Genomic DNA, 18105 nt, shown 5'->3' on the forward strand with positions numbered 1-18105 from the left:
TAATTAATTTCTGTAAGTACATTTATATTTACACTGTTGACCATTCCTCACCCTTAAACCTATCCATACCACCAAACCTCTCTTCCTAACTCTACCCGTATCTCACCTCAAGAGCACCAGAAATGTTCTGCAATACATTATGAACATATTAAGTAGATTGTATTTAAATTTTGACATCAGTACATAGTAGTTAAGGCCAGTTAATATGAAGTGGGACAGTTTTTTGCAATTAAAAATGCTTATTAATAATAAAAATCAGTTGTAATATAATATTATATTCATCATCAAACACAAAACTCACTTAAGGCCTGCCTTAATTTATAAAGGTTTATAAATTGTTCATATCCTTTGTACAAGTTTTGTATTGTTCAAAGTCAATCCCTCTATGGAGAACAAAAAGTAATATGAACTTTTTCTTCTGGAACAACTGCTCATTCAGCTATTTATTCTGTGCTGCCAATGTTCTAGATTTTGTCAGTGAAGAGGCTTTCAAACCTAAATCTAAACCCAAACACATTCAGGACAAACTGAAACCTCTAACTCTTTATTAATGTCCATAGATTTACAATTGTATAAACAGGTACCAACAATAATGTGTCTCCATAAAGCAGAAATTACCTGTGATAGGGTCCAGACTCTCCTTGGTTACATGGTCATTCTGGTTCACCCATTCTCCATTGCATTTAAAGTATATCTGTGTGGCAGGAGCGGCCTTGCAGGACAGTTTGACAGGTCTGTTTTTTACAATGAATGCATCTTCGGGCTCACTCTGGAATTCTGGCAGCGGTTCGGCAGGAGCTGATGGAAACGAGTCCGGTAGAACTTCACTGTAATCGTTGCCATCTACAAAAACAAGGGAGAGAAAGGTAAGAATGCGTGTGTATGGTTTACGTGTATTTACAAGTGCGCATCTTTCTTTGCAAATGAGTTTGGCCTTGGGGGTAATGGCGAGACAGCTGGTGTGTGTTGAGAAAAGCTCGATCCCTGACATTTCAAGTGTACTCTAGTAATACAGCATTTGCTTGTCTGCGGCTCGGTTAAGCATCCCTGGGGAGCTAAGATGAAGGTGGGGGAGCTTGACCTTCCATTGAAACGCCCAGTGATCACACATTATCCCCTGACATTTTCCCAGTGACAGATCCCTCCCAGCAGCACAGAACAGAGCTCATCCAGGGGCCTGCGTGTTTCACGGCTCCGCACCCGGGCCTTGTCACCTCCAGCACGACAATGCTGTTAACCTTTCAAGCATTAAAAGCTGCACAGGCTATCGACTAGCGAGTGAAAATGAGGTCTGTAGACACCGGCGCCGCAGGACAAAATGGGAAAGTTGTTGATTTGCACTTTGGGTGATTTGTAGCACACACTTTTCGAGCTGCCAGATTTTTTTTTAGGTTTGTCAGCTGTGAAATGTTTTACTCCCCCAACCAACCTTAATTATAGTGGGGGTGATAATGTGTTTTAACTTAAAAGTGTGGGTACAGATGGTAAATGTCTTTGATTTGTTCACCCCCATTTCAATAAAAGTGGAATGCACTGCATTACTTTTCCTTTTCTATTCTTCTCTGGTCTGCAGTTTCGAATAATATTCCAGCCAGAGATGCCTGCTCATTGACAAGTGCAGTCACAAATGATAACAATGTCAATTACTACCAAAAATAAGAGGCTGATAGTGATGACACTTTCTTTTGGCTGCAACAGAGAGGACAGTTTGTCTATTAAACTGCAAAGGCTCTCTTGGTCTGAAGGCACTGCCTGAGTTTAATTATCAAGCGCGTACAACTGTCGGCAGTTGGCATTGTAATGATGCGACTAAATGATGTCATTGAAATATTTCAGAAGGCATATCTTCACTTGCTGTAGTGGAGGAGCATTATTTGTTGAGATGTTTGAGAAATGATAGTAGTTTGACTCCCATTTATAAAATACAGTTGAAATCAGAATTATTAAACCTCTTTTGAAATTTTTTTCTTTTTTAAATATTTCCCAAATGATGTTTAACAGAGCAAGGGCATTTTCACAGTATGTCTGATAATATTTTTTTCTTCTAGAGAAAGTCTTATTTGTTTTTATTTTGGCTAGAATAAGCTAGAATTTTAAGGTCAAAATTATTAGCCCCTTTAAGCTATATATTTTTTTCCACAGTCTAAACCATTGTAATACAATAACTTGCCTAATTACCCTTACCTGCCAAGTTAACCTAATTAACCTAGTTAAACCTTTAAATGTCACTTTAAGCTTTTATAGAAGAGTCTAAAAAGAGTCTAGAAAATATCTAGTCAAATATTAATTACTGTCATCATGGCAAAGATAAAATAAATCAGTTATTACAAATGAGTTATATAGTTATATAGAAATATAGTTATTAAAACTATTATGTTTAGAAATGTGTTGAAAAATCTGCTCTAAGTTAAACAGAAATTGGGAAAAAAATGAATTGGGGAGCTAATAATTTAGGGGGGGGGGGGGGCTAATAAATCTGATTTCAATGGTATATACATAGCTGTGAAAATATTATGGAGACCACTAGAAAATTATCAGTTTCTCTGAATTTATTAGCTATGTGAAAATTTTAATATTTGTTTTGTTCTGCAAAAGAATGATTATTAAACATGATAAAAATTAATTTTTTAGATAAATGGTGTTAAAGCATAATTGTGTTGTCAAAAAAGCACTAGTTTTTGTTACTGTATGTCAAATGCTCTAAATGACACCATTCATTCATTCATTCATTCATTCATTCATTCAATTTCAGGTCTTTCTCTGCAGCCGGCAGCTAGCTCTCTGCAACTCTCACATGGTCGCCCACTGAAGCTAAGCAGAGCTGAACCCGGTCAGTACCTGGATGGGAGACCACATAGGAAAGCTCAGTTGCTGCCGGAAGTGGTGTTAGTGAGGCCAGCAGGGGACGCTTAACCTGTGGTTTGTGTGGGTCCGAATGCCCCAGTATTTTGATGGGGACTCTATACTGCTCAGTGTGCGCCGTCTTTCAGATGAGCATTAAACCAAGGTCCTGACTCTCTGTGGCCGTTAAAAACCCCAGGATGTCATTCGAAAAAGAGTAGGGGCCCACTGGCTTCTGCCCATCATGGCTTCCTAATCATCACCCTTTTAATAATTGGCTTCATCACTCTGTCTCCTCTCTACCAATCAGCTGGTGCGTAATGTGCGGTCTGGCACAATATGGCTACTGCCGTGTCATCCAGGTGGATGCTGCACACAGGTGGTGGATGAGGAGATTCCCCATCAAAATGCATGAAGCACTTTGAGTGTCCAAGGAATTATTAATTATTATTATTATTTCTCTATTTCAGAGGTCACCACAGCGGAATAAACCACAAACTATTCCAGCATATGTTTTATGCCCTTCCAGTCATAACCCAGTCCTGGCAAACACCCACACACACACGCACACGCACACGCACACACACACACACACACACACACACACACACACTCACACACACACTCACACATACACACACTCATACACTATGGACAATTTATTTACTCAACTCACCTACAGCGCATGTCTTTGGACTGTGGGGGAAACCGGAGCACACAGAGAAAACCCACACGAACACGGGGAGAACATGCAAACTCCACACAGAAATGCCAGCTGGCCCAGGTGGGACTAGAATCAGCGACCTTGCTGTGAGGTGACAGTGCTAACCACTGTGCCGCCTAAATAACCCCATTTTTATTTTAAATTAGGAAGAAATTTCATCAGTAAGTAACAGAATAAAACTATGTTTTGCACAAACACATGACTATAAATCAAGAAAAACAAATCATCTCTTTATTTTTTTTTCTATAGATGTAAATATACTTGTATATATACTTGTGTATATACTTATATATATACACACAGCATATCTAGATATGTGGAGCTGGAGAAGGTCCTAAAACAATTTTAGGATCCTAAAAAGTACCTTTTGTATTAGTATTTTGAACATTGGAAGTTAATTCATACACAAATTCATAATTACTTAAAAAATTAATATCCACTATTGAACAAAAAAACTGATTCAAACTCAGAAATAGCCCTCTAATGCAATCAGATCATGTTTTGGGTGTGGGTTAAGCACCCCATAAAACTACACGTGCCAGAAATATTATAACAATCAATGGTGAAAAGCGATGCATAGAAAAATGAAGGGCAGAATTGGAGAGAGTGTGAGCGACTGGGTGGGGAGGCGCATCATAAGTGCTCTAAATGCTGACACGCAGGTCAAGCGTCTTCATGCACCTCTGTGTTTGATGGAACCGGCGTGTGTGAGAGGTGCAGGGGTCTGGACTTGTCCGCAGACTGCAGGGGTGAAAGAATCAAGCTGAAAATTGGATTTGGGAGAGTGTTTTCACATACAAAGAGGGAGGAAGACTATACAGGTCAGGTCGAAATAGAAAGGGCACAACAAAGAGAGTAAGAGAGATGGAGAGAATAAGAGCAAACAACCTGGTCTTGACCAATATTGTGCTACTACAAGCATTTCCAAATCATTACACCTTCAGTGCTGACATTTTCACAGTTAATATAGCCTAAAAATGTTTCAATAAGACGCAAGAGTCTTGTGATTTCACTTGACAAGTGTGGGTGGAGTCCTGTGTAGTGCTATTGTATGTGTTACACAAAACAAAATCGAATTTATCCACAGGCACATCAGATTAGCTGGTGACTTCAAGGCCACTAGAAGGTTCTAGCCGAAAGTGTCAGCCCAACTTTGTGTCATTATGTGACATGTGACATCCTTTCCTCAAGCTCACTGCAAGAAACACGCACATACAGACACGTATCTATCTATCCATCCATCCATCTCTCCCTCTATATATGTTTCAAAGTCTATCCATATATCTACACGATACTGGCAAGTATCTTACAGTACCAAAATAGAAACTGGGCCAATAGAATAGCATGTTTTGTTTTGTTTATTTCTATTATTTGAACACCGCCCGTTTCTTATTTCTCCAACTCTCCCATTATGTATGTCTATTTGTAAATATTTATCTTTCTATATCTTTTTGAAACTTATTCTTACAAGCTTTTTGTAAATAAAAAACTTCATTGCATTTCGTTAGTCATGGTATTTTGTAACCCACCCAATTTACATTGAGATACCTTGTGTGTGTTTACTTTCAAAAAGAAATGTTACTTCCCTCCCCTCTGATGAAACACATTTGGAATCGTAACGATAGTATACGCTCACTGGCCACTTTATTAGATACACCTGTCTAACTGCTCATTAACGCAAATTTCTAATCAGCCAATCACATGGCAGCAACTCAATGCATTTAGACATGTAGACATGGTCAAGACGATCTGCTGCAGTTCAAACTGAGCATCAGAATGGGGAAGAAAGGTGATTTAAGTTACTTTGAATGTGGCATGGTTATTGTTGCCAGACAGGCTGATCTGAGTATTTCAGAAACTGCTGATCTACTGGGATTTTCACACACAACCATCTCTAATGTTTACAGAAAAAGAATGGTCCAACAAAGAGAAAATATCAAGTGCGCGGCAGTTCTGTGGGCACAAATGCCTTGTTGATGCCAGAGGTCAAGAGGTTCGAGCTGATAGAAAGACAACAGTAACTCAAATAACCACTTGTTGCAACAGAGGTATGCAGAGGAGCATCTCTGAATGCACAACAGGTCAAACCTTGAGGCAGATGGGCTACAGCAGCAGAAGACCACACCGGGTGCCACTCCTGTAAGCTAAGAACAGGAAACTGAGGCTACAATTCGCACAAGCTCACCAAAACTGGACAATAGAAGATTGGAAAAATATTGCTTGGTCTGATGTATCTCAATTTCTGCTGTGACATAGGGATGGTAGGGTCAGAATTTAGCATCAACAACATGAGAGCATGGATCCATCCTGCTTTGTATCAATGGTTCAGGCTGCTGGTGGTGGTGTTATGGTGTGGGAATATTTTCAAACATTAGTACCAATTGAGCATCGTGTCAACACCCCAGCCTACCTGAGTATTGTTGCTGACCATGTACATCCCTTTATGACCACAGTGTACCCATCTTCTGATGGCTACATCCAGCAGGACAACATTTCATGTTATAAAGCGCCAATCATCTCAGACTGGTTTCTTGAACATGATAATGAGTTCACTGTACTCAAATGGCCTCCACAGTCACCATATCTCAATCCAACAAAGCACCTTTGGGGAATGGGAGATTTGCATCTTGGACATGCAGCCGACAAATCTGCAGTAACTGCATGATGCTATCATGTCAATATGGACCAAAATCTCTGAGGAATATTTCCAGTACCTTGTTGAATCTATGCCACGAAGGATTAGGGCAAGTCTGAAGGCAAAAGGGGTCCAACCCGGTACTAGTAAGGTGTACCTAATAAAGTGGCCGGTGAGTGTATAAACACAATATAGAAATTATTATAAGATTAAAAAAAAGATTAGAAAAAAGTATCCCAAAAATCTATGTCTATCTATCTGTCGTAACCTGTTCATTTGTATTTTTTAACAAATTTTTTCAATCTCTACAATGATGCTGTTCTTATACAATTGTGTCACTATTATAGACAGCACATATGTCACAAATATAATAAAGCATTAAAAAATAATAACAGTCATTTGTTAACGAATCAATTCAATCGTTTCAGCACTTTCACAAACACGGCTCTCCCTTTGAGGACATAAGCGTCTATTGTGCCAATGACTAACTCTGCATCTCTATTTTCGCTCTCTTGGCTTTTCTCTTCTCCTCTCTTTGTGCCGTTCTCTCCTCCGACAGCTGTCAGCTTGTCTTTTTCAGACTTTGACTTCTCTGTCGATAAGCAATTGTGTTTCTCTTTTTCCACACTACCTCTATATGGCATCGATTGCTACAGAAAATCACCAGTCAAAAAAACGTAGCCTGTCATTCCCTGTCACACACAGAGAGGGAGAAAAAATGTAAGAGATTTTGTTGAAATAAGGACAGAAGCTGAGAGAGAATGTGTACTAGTGTTTCTCACGTGCGTGTGTTTATGTGTTTGTGAAGGCAGGATCTTTTGGGTGACAAAGCGTGTGTGAAAGTCAGTGTGAAAGAGACGGAATCAGTGAACCGGAGATACAGACTGAACATATGGAATGGAGATGATGTGTTTACATGCGCACAGTATGATTAAAGAAATCTTGCAACCTATCCATCAATCCAACAAACTACTGTCTCTAATAAACCATCCATCTAATCCATCTAATCTATCCACACATAAACCCACCCATCCATTTCTCCATCCAAGAATCCATTCATCCACCCAACCAGTTTTATTTCATCATCAATCCATCCAACATTTATTTCTTTATCACCTAAGCATTGATCTATCCATCCATTCATGCATCAAAACAATCTTCCTTCCTTCCATCCATCCATCCATCCATCCACTTTTCTTCTATCCACCCATTCATCCATCCATCCATCCATCCAACCATTCACTATCAATCTAACTATCCACACACACATTAACCCACCCGTCCACAACTCCATACAAGAATCCATTCATCCACCCAACCAGCTTAATTTCATCCATCCATCCATCCATCCTTCCATCCATCCATCTATCCAACATATATTTCTCTATAACCTATGCATTGATCTATCGATCAATCCATGCATCAATCTAATCTTCCTTCCATCCATTCATGCATCCATCCACTATACTTCTATCCACCCATTCATCCATTAATCCGTCCAACTCTCCACCTATCCATCCAACCAATCACAATCAATCTAACTATCTATCTGTGAACCCATAAACCCATCTATCCATTTTTCCATCCAAAAATCCATTCGTCCACCCAACCAGTATTATTTCATCATCCATCCACCCAACATATACTGTATTTATCGATCACCTAAGCATTGATCTATCCATCCATCCATGCATCAATCCAATCTTTCTTCCATCATCCATCCATCCACTATTCTTTCATCCACCAATTCATCCAATAATTTGTACAACCTTTCATCCAACCCTCCATCCATCCATATTTTCTCTATCAATTCATATCTATCTATTAATCCAACCATCGACCCATCAATGGTCAACTTTCATTCTATCTATCCACCAATCCATCCCTCATTCTTCAATCCGCCCATCCATCCATACATACATTTAACTATTATTCTTCTATCCATTTATTCATCTACTCATCCATTTGTGCATCAACCCATCTACCACCCACCTTTCCATCAATCCAACCATTCAAGATAAAACAAAGCTTAATTGGCATGATAAAAATAAGGTTAGGTAAATAAAGACAGAAAATCAAGAGGAATATTAAACCAAAAAAAAAAAAACAATACTATGAATAAAGATAATTATTTTATTATTATTATTATTATTTTTGGATGAGCACAGGATGAAAAAAACTGTTGGCCCTCCATTGCATAGGACATTAACTTTACAAAGAATGCTCTTGCACAGTTTGAAGAGCCGACACAAATACCCATCAGGCCTTTTGGCAGGCCACAATTTAGCTGGAATGGTCCTGGCACTCCTAAAAAGAGGGAAGCTCTTAAGAGGCCCCCGACTGCAGGTCTTTTATCACGGTAATGATAGACAAGACACAGCCGGGACCAAAGCCTCCCAGATCTCGTTCTCTGGGAAGGGTGTAAACATTCACACATATGTGCAAACAACCACACATACCCATGAACACAAAAACAAGACAACATCCAAAGCAAAGGCAGATGCACTCTGGGATATGTGTGAAGCCAAATCTGGAGTTAAGATTGCAATTGAAAAGAAAGAGAAATGCTCAAAGGGACAACAAATGCACAAACAAACAAACAATGATGGAGACTAAAATCCAAAAAATGTTTGTGGACCCGTCTTGGCTCTCACACACACAAAAGAACAATGGCAAGTCACAAATTACACACAAAAGAATGGTGACACTCACTCAGAAAGCCACAGAGGGTGTCAGACAGTGTAATTTTGCTAGCTCCAGAAAGTCTGCAGTCATTGAAGCCACACTTTGTCATTAGCGTACAAGGGCTGTCATTACCATCCGCATAATATATATATTGACTAAAGCTTTACCATCAGCTTTGCAGCTCTCTTAATGATGCTTTTGAAACCTAGAGAATCTGGACTTCATCAATGCTGAGAATCAACATTTCTCAACAGTCAGACCACAAGCGGTGAAAATGGGTGGTAAAATCCTGCCCACAGAGACCGTAAGTACTGGCATGTCTCAAATCCTCTGACCGAAAGTGCTCTTGAATGCACACCTATTAGCATTTTTTTTTTTATGACACGGCTCTGACAGATCTTTTTTTAAAGAAATGGTTTACACAGAAACCATTTACTCACGCTTATGTTGTCCAAATACTTATGACAGCCCATTTCTGCCAAAAGATAAAAAAATAAAGGGCAAATTCTGTTTCTAAGTTAAGTTTCTAACTTGGTGCTCTACTTTTTCTCACATTCTGGTTTATTTCTTTACATTTTCTTGCAGTTCTGAGAAAAAGTCTGAATTATTATTATTAGGTTTATAATATAAAATAAAATAATATATGAAAAACTTGCATGTCAGAAAAAAAATCAAGATATAAACTCAGAATATACAAATTTAAATTCTTTTTTTTTTTTACATTTTCAAAATTCTAACCAGAAAATTATGAATTCATTATCAGAATCTGGTGACATAAATTCACAAATAAATATTATTTTTTTACCTTAAAATTGATACACAACGTAATAATTGTAAGTTTGTAACCAAACTGAAAATTGACTTGAATGCTTGGGAAAAAAAAAAAGGTTTTCTTTCCACAACAGAAAGAAAACAATACAAGTTTGGAAGGAGTGTGTCAATTATCATTTCAAGATGTCCTGTTGAAACCGGTGCTATTCTACTCAACACAAAACCGGTAGAACTGCAAAAAACATTTGAAGAATCCACAAATAATTACAACTTTACAGTGATTTGCATAGCAAACATCTAATGTTGCTGACTCACCTAGGATACCTGCAATTCCCTAATTGGTGTTTGATATATCTTTATCTACTCAAACCTGTTAGGATTCATCTTAACTTGTGAGCAACAGTATCCTGTTCTTGTGATTGTGTCTGATTGGATGAGACAGAAAACTGTTGATTTACCAACACCCTTTTTCACACATCAGTTCAATTATATATGAATGCATCATGCTGCCATGTTGCTTGGCAACTATAATCAGCCTATGGGTAACTTAACAACAGTATTCCCTAGCAGAAGAAATGTGTTTCTGATTACTGTAATAAGCAAATATCATTTTTGTGGAAAGCTTATACTGAACATTGGCTTATGATCAATTGTTAAAAGTTTGGAACTGCAAGATTTCATAATGTTTTGAAAGGAGTATATTCTGCTCACAAAGCTGTATATTTATTTAATCAAAATTAAAGCCAAAACAGAAACACTGTGAAATATCATAGTTCAAAATAGTCGACTTGTTTTAATATATTTAGCTAATCTGAATTTTCAGCTTCATGACTTCAGTCTTTAGTGTTACATGCATGCTTTTTCAGAAGGAATTCTACTATATACACTCACTGGTCACTTTATGAGGTACACCTGTTTAACTGTTCATTAATGCAAATTCTAATCAGCCAATCACACGGCAGCAGCGTAATTCATTTAGGCATGTAGATATGGTCAAGACGATCTGCTGCAATTCAAACCAAGCATCAGAATGGGCAAGAAAGGTGACTAAGTGACTGGGCGTGGCATGGTTGTTGTTGGCCAGATGGGCTAGTCTTTCAGAAACTGCTGCTCTACTGGGATTTTCACACACAACCAGCTCTAGGGTTTACAGAGAATAGTCCGAAAAAGAGAAAATATCCAGTGAGGGGCAGTTCTGTGGGCACAAATACCTTGTTGATGCCAGAGGTCAGAAGAGAATGGCCAGACTTGAGCTGATAGAAAGGCAACAGTAACTCAAATAATCATTTGTTACAACTGAGGTATGCAGAAAAGCATCTCTGAACGCACAACACACCGAACCTTAAGGCAGATAGGCTACAGCAACTGAAGACCACACTGGGTGCCACTCCTGTCAGCTAAGAACAGGAATCTGAGGCTACAATTCTTTTTTAAACATTGATTACAAAAACACTTACAGATCCATAACATTAGAATAGTGTCATATATTACACTCAATACTGTTTGTGATAGTGCTATAGCGTGTATACAGTTGTTTTTTGTTACTATAGTACATTCCTGAAAGAAGTTCTCCTTCTGTCTCTAGTGAGCAGAACATTTCTCAGTAATAGACTGGTTATATTCTGCTTATGATGAGGGAAGTGACACACAGCTGAGCTGACAGGAATATTCTCTCAGCATCTCTGCTAACTACAGCAGTCATAGCAGAAATGATCTCATAATGGCTGCATCATCACTGACACACAACAACCTCCTTCAAACACACAAGCAAACACGCAGGGTACGCGATTCATAACCTCAAAGCACCTCAAGTCTGCATAACAGAGTAATCAATCCGGAATCGTCTTTCAGTACAAGAAATGACATCTTTAACACAGTGGATAATTTACGACCAGAAATTCAATCTAGATTAATCCAGTTTACAAATTCCCTACTGTTTAACACTTTTAAATGTTTCTACTTATTTCTACTGGAATAGCCTTCCTAATAACGTCCGAGGCTCAGACACACTCTCCCAATTCAAAACTAGATTAAAGACCTATCTGTTTAGTAAAGCATACACTTAGTGCACCACTTAGCGGGTTTCCACACAGGTTTCTGCATCTTGTTTATACACACTATGAACATCAGCTACGCTAATTATTCTCTTTATTCTCTATTTCCACCTGGGGATACTCATCCTGAGGCCCTCAGACTTTGCAGAGTCACTGATTCGATCCAAGACCAACGACGAGATGATCCCAAGGTTTCCATATCCTGGACCAGGCCGTATCCAGAGCAGCTACTGTGGTGGTCATGGAGGAGTGGAGAACCTGAGACTGATTCCTGTGACGCTCCATGGACAGACGAGTCTTCGCTGAGGCCAGCCTTCAGCCTCCGCCGCTTAGACTGCAGCTCTGCACTAGACGTTTGACCAGCAGAGAAATTAAAATGGTCGTGCCCAACTGAGCCTGGTTTCTCTCAAGGTTTTTTTTCTTCACTTTCGCCAATTAGTGAAGGTTTTTTCCCTCTCCGCTGTCGCCACTGGCTTGCATGGTTCGGGATCTGTAGAGCTGCACATCGTTGGATTTGCTCTTCAGTGTTTGGACTCTCAGTAGTGATTATTAAACCACACTGAACTGAGCTGAACTGAACTTAAACACTAAAAATTGAACTACACTGTTCCTATTTACTGTGACCTTTTATGTGAAGCTGCTTTGACACAATCTACATTGTAAAAGCGCTATACAAATAAAGGTGAATTGAATTGAATTATTTTTTCAGCAAAGATGCCTTAAATTGATAAAACATGACAGTAACATGTCTTATGAATATTTTAGTTTGATTAAATGTACTGATTCTATTGATTAAATAATTCTGAAATATCCCCAAAAAAATAATTCACACAAAAATATTAAGCAGTAAAACTGTTTGATGAAAAAAGGATATAAAATATGATGATACTGATATTTTCATATGCTAATCAGAAATGACTCTTGGTCATTATCATAGAAAGATTTATAAACGGTCACATGCTACTGAAAACTGGAATAATTGTTGCATTTTTGCCATAGCATGAATAAATTACAATTTAAAATATATTAAAAATGAAAAGCAATTGTTTTAAATTCTTGTACTATCTCACAACATCATTTTACTGTCAATCTAAATATATAAATTCTATCTTGGTGAGCATAAAAATCTTAAACTCAAACTTTTCAGCAGTACCGATCATAAACTATAATCTTTTATTTATTTCATTACTATTATCATTTTATCATATTATCATGCACTTTATTTGGACTGCCATGCACTTTATTCACTGTGTGTGGCCTGATCTGCTGTGAGTTTCTATATCATTTTGACAGCCGCTACAAAAGGTGTGTATGTATCTATATGTGTTCTAACCATCATCATAATCATCATCATCAGGTTCTCCACAGGAACACTGTAGTAATGGCACACAGGTTGGACTAAAGTAAGACAATGATAGATGGACAATAAAACATCCCCTGGTGCTTCTATGGGACAATTACGAGTGATTGATATTCTGAGTGAATTTACTCACATTACATCTGAGATGGAGCAAGGACAAAAACATGAGCCGGACAAATCTCTTCTGCGCATTTTTCACCCATTCTCTGTTAGTTTGCTCACTATTCTAGCAAACTAATTATGCTTTCAACAAATAAATGAATGGCAAAACAAATATTATGCAAAAGATATTCGTTCAGATTCAAAACAAGAAAACAAGGATTCTACAGATTTTTCATCAAAATTCAGTACAGAAAATCATTTGTTTGTTCGCATTGCAAAAAAGTTTGGATTTAGAGCTTTTTGTCTAGTGTGCATATGTCTAAAATTCTCATTTTCTAGACAAGTAAAAATATTTCGTTTTTAAGAAACAATAAATCAATTTAAAGTGAGTTCACAGGCCCGTAGCCAGCCTGGCGAAAGGGGTGGTTCTTTTTTCTCAAAAAAGTGGACCTTTTTGCAGTTGTTCGCCTCATTTTCTATTTAATTATTTAAATACTGAATTTAGGTGACATTCTAATCACTTTTTTTAGCTAAATGGTAAAATATTTCCTAAATATTTAGAATAAAGAAATATGACAAATATTTATTTTTAAAATACAAACTTATTATATCTAATAATAATTCAGAGCTACACAATCTCTTGTAAATAAAAGTACATTTTGAAAATTCATGGATAACAACAATAGCCAAATTAGTATTCAAATTGATTTAAATATGGGCCGCTTTTGGAGCTTCATATATTTTATTGGTCATTTTTTGTTTCAGGAATAAGGTCCAAGATTTAGAATAAAAGTTACTTCTCAAATGTTTTCTTTATTTAAAAACAGTGCAGCAGTGAAAGATGATATCAGATGTTTTCTTGCACAGCTGGATGTTGGACTCTTGAAAAATAATAGTTTGCATTGGCCAAAACTGATTATCTGAGGTCCCACAAATCATTTTGAACTCTTTAAAACTGCCCCTTTTAGGATTTGATCCATATTGCGCTATAAGTGTCCCTTCAAATGTAAATTAGATTGTTCTCCCAGCCCTATCCGCTTGTTAAGTGTGACGTCACGCAAATCGGCTTCCGGGTCCAAGCGCTCTATCAAACTGTATGGGGAGACTCAACAAATAGTAATAATAAACGTTTACACAGCGCAGTAATATTTTCATAAATCACGATCGATATCCAATGGCCAGAAAAAGATACATTTTTTATAAAATTGTTAAAATATTGGTGTCTGTGATGCATCAAGTCCAGAGACTGTTGTGTACACCATGAATATATAAAAATCACTTTAATCTGTGATATGACTAAAAAGTGGTGTCGGCTTAGACCCAGAAACAATATTTCACACGTCATCAATTAACAAGCAAATTTTTAAATGAAAGTAGGGCTACAAACTCCAGGAGATTTAAAACAGGACTAATGTTATCTCTATAAAAAATTGAAAATGTCTGTTCATTGAAAATGAATACTGTTCAACCTTTATATGCTCCCTCTGAGCCAAATAATGAGAAAGAACCAAATCTCATACCACAGCTATGCTGATGACACTCAGATAGCCTTACTGCCTAATGACTACAGCCCCATTGACACCCTCTGCCAATTGGATGTAGTAAAACTTTCTTCAGTTAAACAAAGAGAAAACTGCGTTTGGGAACAGAAATGAGGTTCTCAAGGTGAATGCGAACCTTGTCTCTAAAGGTCAAACAACAAAAATTAAGGTGAAGAATCTTGGTGTGATTCTGGAGTCAATAGTCATGTCAAAGCAGTCAGTAAATCAGCATACTATCATCTCAAGAATTAGATGCTTTGTTTCCAGTGAGGACTTAGAAAAACTTGTTCATGCTTTCATCAGCAGTAGGGTGGATTACTGTAACGGCCTCCTCACCGGCCTTCCCAAAAAGACAGTCAGACAGTTGTAGCTCATCCAGAATGCTGCGGCCAGGATTCTAACCAAAACCAGAAAATCAGAGCACATCACACCTGTCCTCGGGTCTTTACACTGGATCCCAGTTACATTCAGAATAGATAAAGACATTCAGAATAGATTTAAAGTATTATTACTTCTCTATAAATCACTAAATGACCTAGGACCTCAATACATTACAGATATGCTCACGGAATACAAACATAATAGATCATTAGGATCATATAAACTAGAAATTCCAAGAGTTCAGTCAAAGCAGGGTGAATCTGCTTTCAGCTACCATGCCCCTCACTGCTGGAATCAGCTTCCAGAAACGATCAGATGTGCTCCAACTATAGGTACATTCAAATCGAGACTGAAAACACATATGTTTAGCTGTGCCTTTACTGAATGAGCACTGTGCTACGTCCGTCAGATCGCACTATTAGGTCTTTCTTTTCTTTTTCATATTTTATAACCTGTTTTAACACATTTTAATCTGTTTTTAATCATTTTATTTTTTGTTTTTTTCTTACACTTGTCTTTTTTATTCTTGTTTATGTAAAGCACTTTGAATTGCCACTGTGTATGAAATTTGCTATATAATAAACGTGTCGTGCCTCGCCTTGCCTTGTGTATCTTAAAACTCCACATTTATAATCTTCTAAATTGTTGACATTATCTTTAGCAGATTAAAACTCATAGATAGTGGAACGGCTGCTTCTCTTTTAGGACTGTTTATGCTAATGAGGGAGAGATCTCACTAATGGCTGGAGATTCCCCTCTGTTGACATGTACTGTACATAGGTAGAATGTCAATCAAAGTGTTTCTGCAGACATTTTCTATAAAAAAATAGAATCAATGCAGTTTTACCATTAGAGGCTGGCTATATTCACACTGTTGTCACAAAACTGTGTTTAAACACCTTATAAAAGTGATTTTTGCAAATTAGGTCCCTTTTTAAATATCTAGACTAGAAACGATACAAAAACATTAAGTAAGAAAAGCTTTTTTGCAGCTCTGGGAAGGAGGAATCAAGGGTAAAGTGAAAACGCAGAAGAGGAACAGAAGTGTCATGGAAGAACATGAAACAAATCAAGGAAAAGGTGTGAAGAGGACTGGAGGAAAAGGACAATATTGAGCGAGAACAGATAAAAACCCACTGGAGACGGGAAGAGAGAATGACACAGCCAGTTAGAGAGTGCGTTTATATAAACACTGAACACGTAAGGTTTATACTGACAGGTTTCGCTGGTCCATTAACACATCTAAAGTAAAGAAAGCGGTAACATCCTAGATATGCAAGGTCATGCCGAGTTCACTGAACAGCACGCACACACACATACACAAAAACTGTACATTTTTTACTATCTAAATCACGCATACAGCATAAAGGAGGAGGCGAAACGTGTTTAGAAAAAAAACTGACTGATGGTGACGAACAAGAGCTACAAAACATGAAAGAACAAAAGCAATCAGTAAACACAAAGGACGTATTTCACTCTGGATGGATTTCCCAGAATGCCCTTCATTTTATCAAGTCTCTGTTTCTGCTCAAATCAGAATCAGCGTGGCTTGTTATCGCTTGGCTTTCTCTTGCGTGCCAACATGTAAACACTGGCATGTACAAACACACATGCGTCTCCTCAGATGAGGTGCGAGATGAAGGTCTAAGAATAATGGCTCGGGGAATCATCATGGCAGCAGAAATGTCACGCCTTTGATTGAATCTAGCATGTTAACAAGCTCTAGTTTGACAGGGCTATTTTTGTCCTGCGTGTATGAGGGTATGTGTGCGGATCCAATCTCCAGGGTGGCTGGCAGATTGGCATAGGTGAGGGTTCGTGGGAAACTGATATTTGAACTGACAGGAACGCTGCTCTCGTCCATTCAGCACATTTGAAGAGCCGCCGGACAAATACGCACATGTACAAACATGTAGACAGATGTCCAAAGCCTGTGGGAAAGGGATGATAGGATGTAAACAGACACAAAGAACTCATCAACAGATAAATGTTTGATCATTTGCATAAGAGTTGCGCTTGGCTCCGCCCCCTTGTGCAGGCATGTCTACTGCTCAGGCTTAATAATTAATAATGAGAGGATTCATGGATGCCAGATGAGGTGCGTGTTAGTTCATAATATCAACAGTTGGTGATCGCTACCCACTTACTGGACCTCATGGACACAAAAAAAATACTGCTACTGCTGTGCTCTGCACACACACGCACACACGCACACACGCACACACGCACACACACACACACACACACACACACACACACACACACACACACGCAAATACAGTTGAAGAATTATTAAACCCCTTGAATTATTAGCCCCCTCTGTTTTTTTTTTTCTCCCAAATTTCTGTTAAATGGAGAGATTTTTTTAAAACATAATAGTTTTAATAACTAATTTCTACTGTTTTATTTTATCTTTGCCATGATGACAGTAAATAATATTTGACTAGATCTTTTTCAAGACACTTCTCTACAGCTTAAAGTGGCATTCAAAGGCTTAACTAGGTTAATTAGGCTAACTAGACAGGTTTGGGTAATTAGGCAAGTATTATATAGATAATTGTATAACTATGGTTTGTACTGTAGACTATCGAAAAATATATAGCTTAAAGGGGCTAATAATTTTGACCTTAAAATGTTTTTTTTATTATTAAAACCTGCTTTTATTCTAGCCAAAATAAAAAAAATATTATCAGACATAAAAAAAAAATTCAAAGGGGGTTTAATAATTCTTATTTCAACTATATATATATATATATATATATATATATATATATATATATATATATATATATATAAATGTATGAAATATTTTATAAATAATATATTATAAATATATTGTTATATATTTTAATATATGAAAATATATTAAATGTTGACTAATAATGGGCGATTAATCGAAAAGTAATCGAAATCGAACCAATCATCGGTCTAATTTTTCCAGCTCATTTTTTTCTGTTACTTACCTTACTGCATGTGGAGTCACATGACGCTGCTCTGTTTGCGACTATTGT

The 18105-nt window shown here is 37.5% G+C and overlaps 1 protein-coding gene across 2 annotated transcripts in view; it reads right to left on the bottom strand.

Annotated features, from left to right (window-relative positions):
• The window catches only part of unc5b (unc-5 netrin receptor B), a 107159-nt gene that overhangs the window by 31767 nt on the left and 57287 nt on the right, over positions 1-18105 (bottom strand). For both annotated transcript variants that reach the window (XM_056471469.1, XM_056471468.1), the window contains exon 2: positions 619-843. In XM_056471469.1, coding sequence (XP_056327444.1) covers positions 619-843 — 225 coding nt within the window. The remainder of the gene's footprint in view (positions 1-618; positions 844-18105) is intronic.

The sequence above is a fragment of the Danio aesculapii genome, chromosome 13 (assembly GCF_903798145.1).
Source record: "Danio aesculapii chromosome 13, fDanAes4.1, whole genome shotgun sequence".
In the NCBI taxonomy this organism is placed as follows: domain Eukaryota; kingdom Metazoa; phylum Chordata; class Actinopteri; order Cypriniformes; family Danionidae; genus Danio; species Danio aesculapii.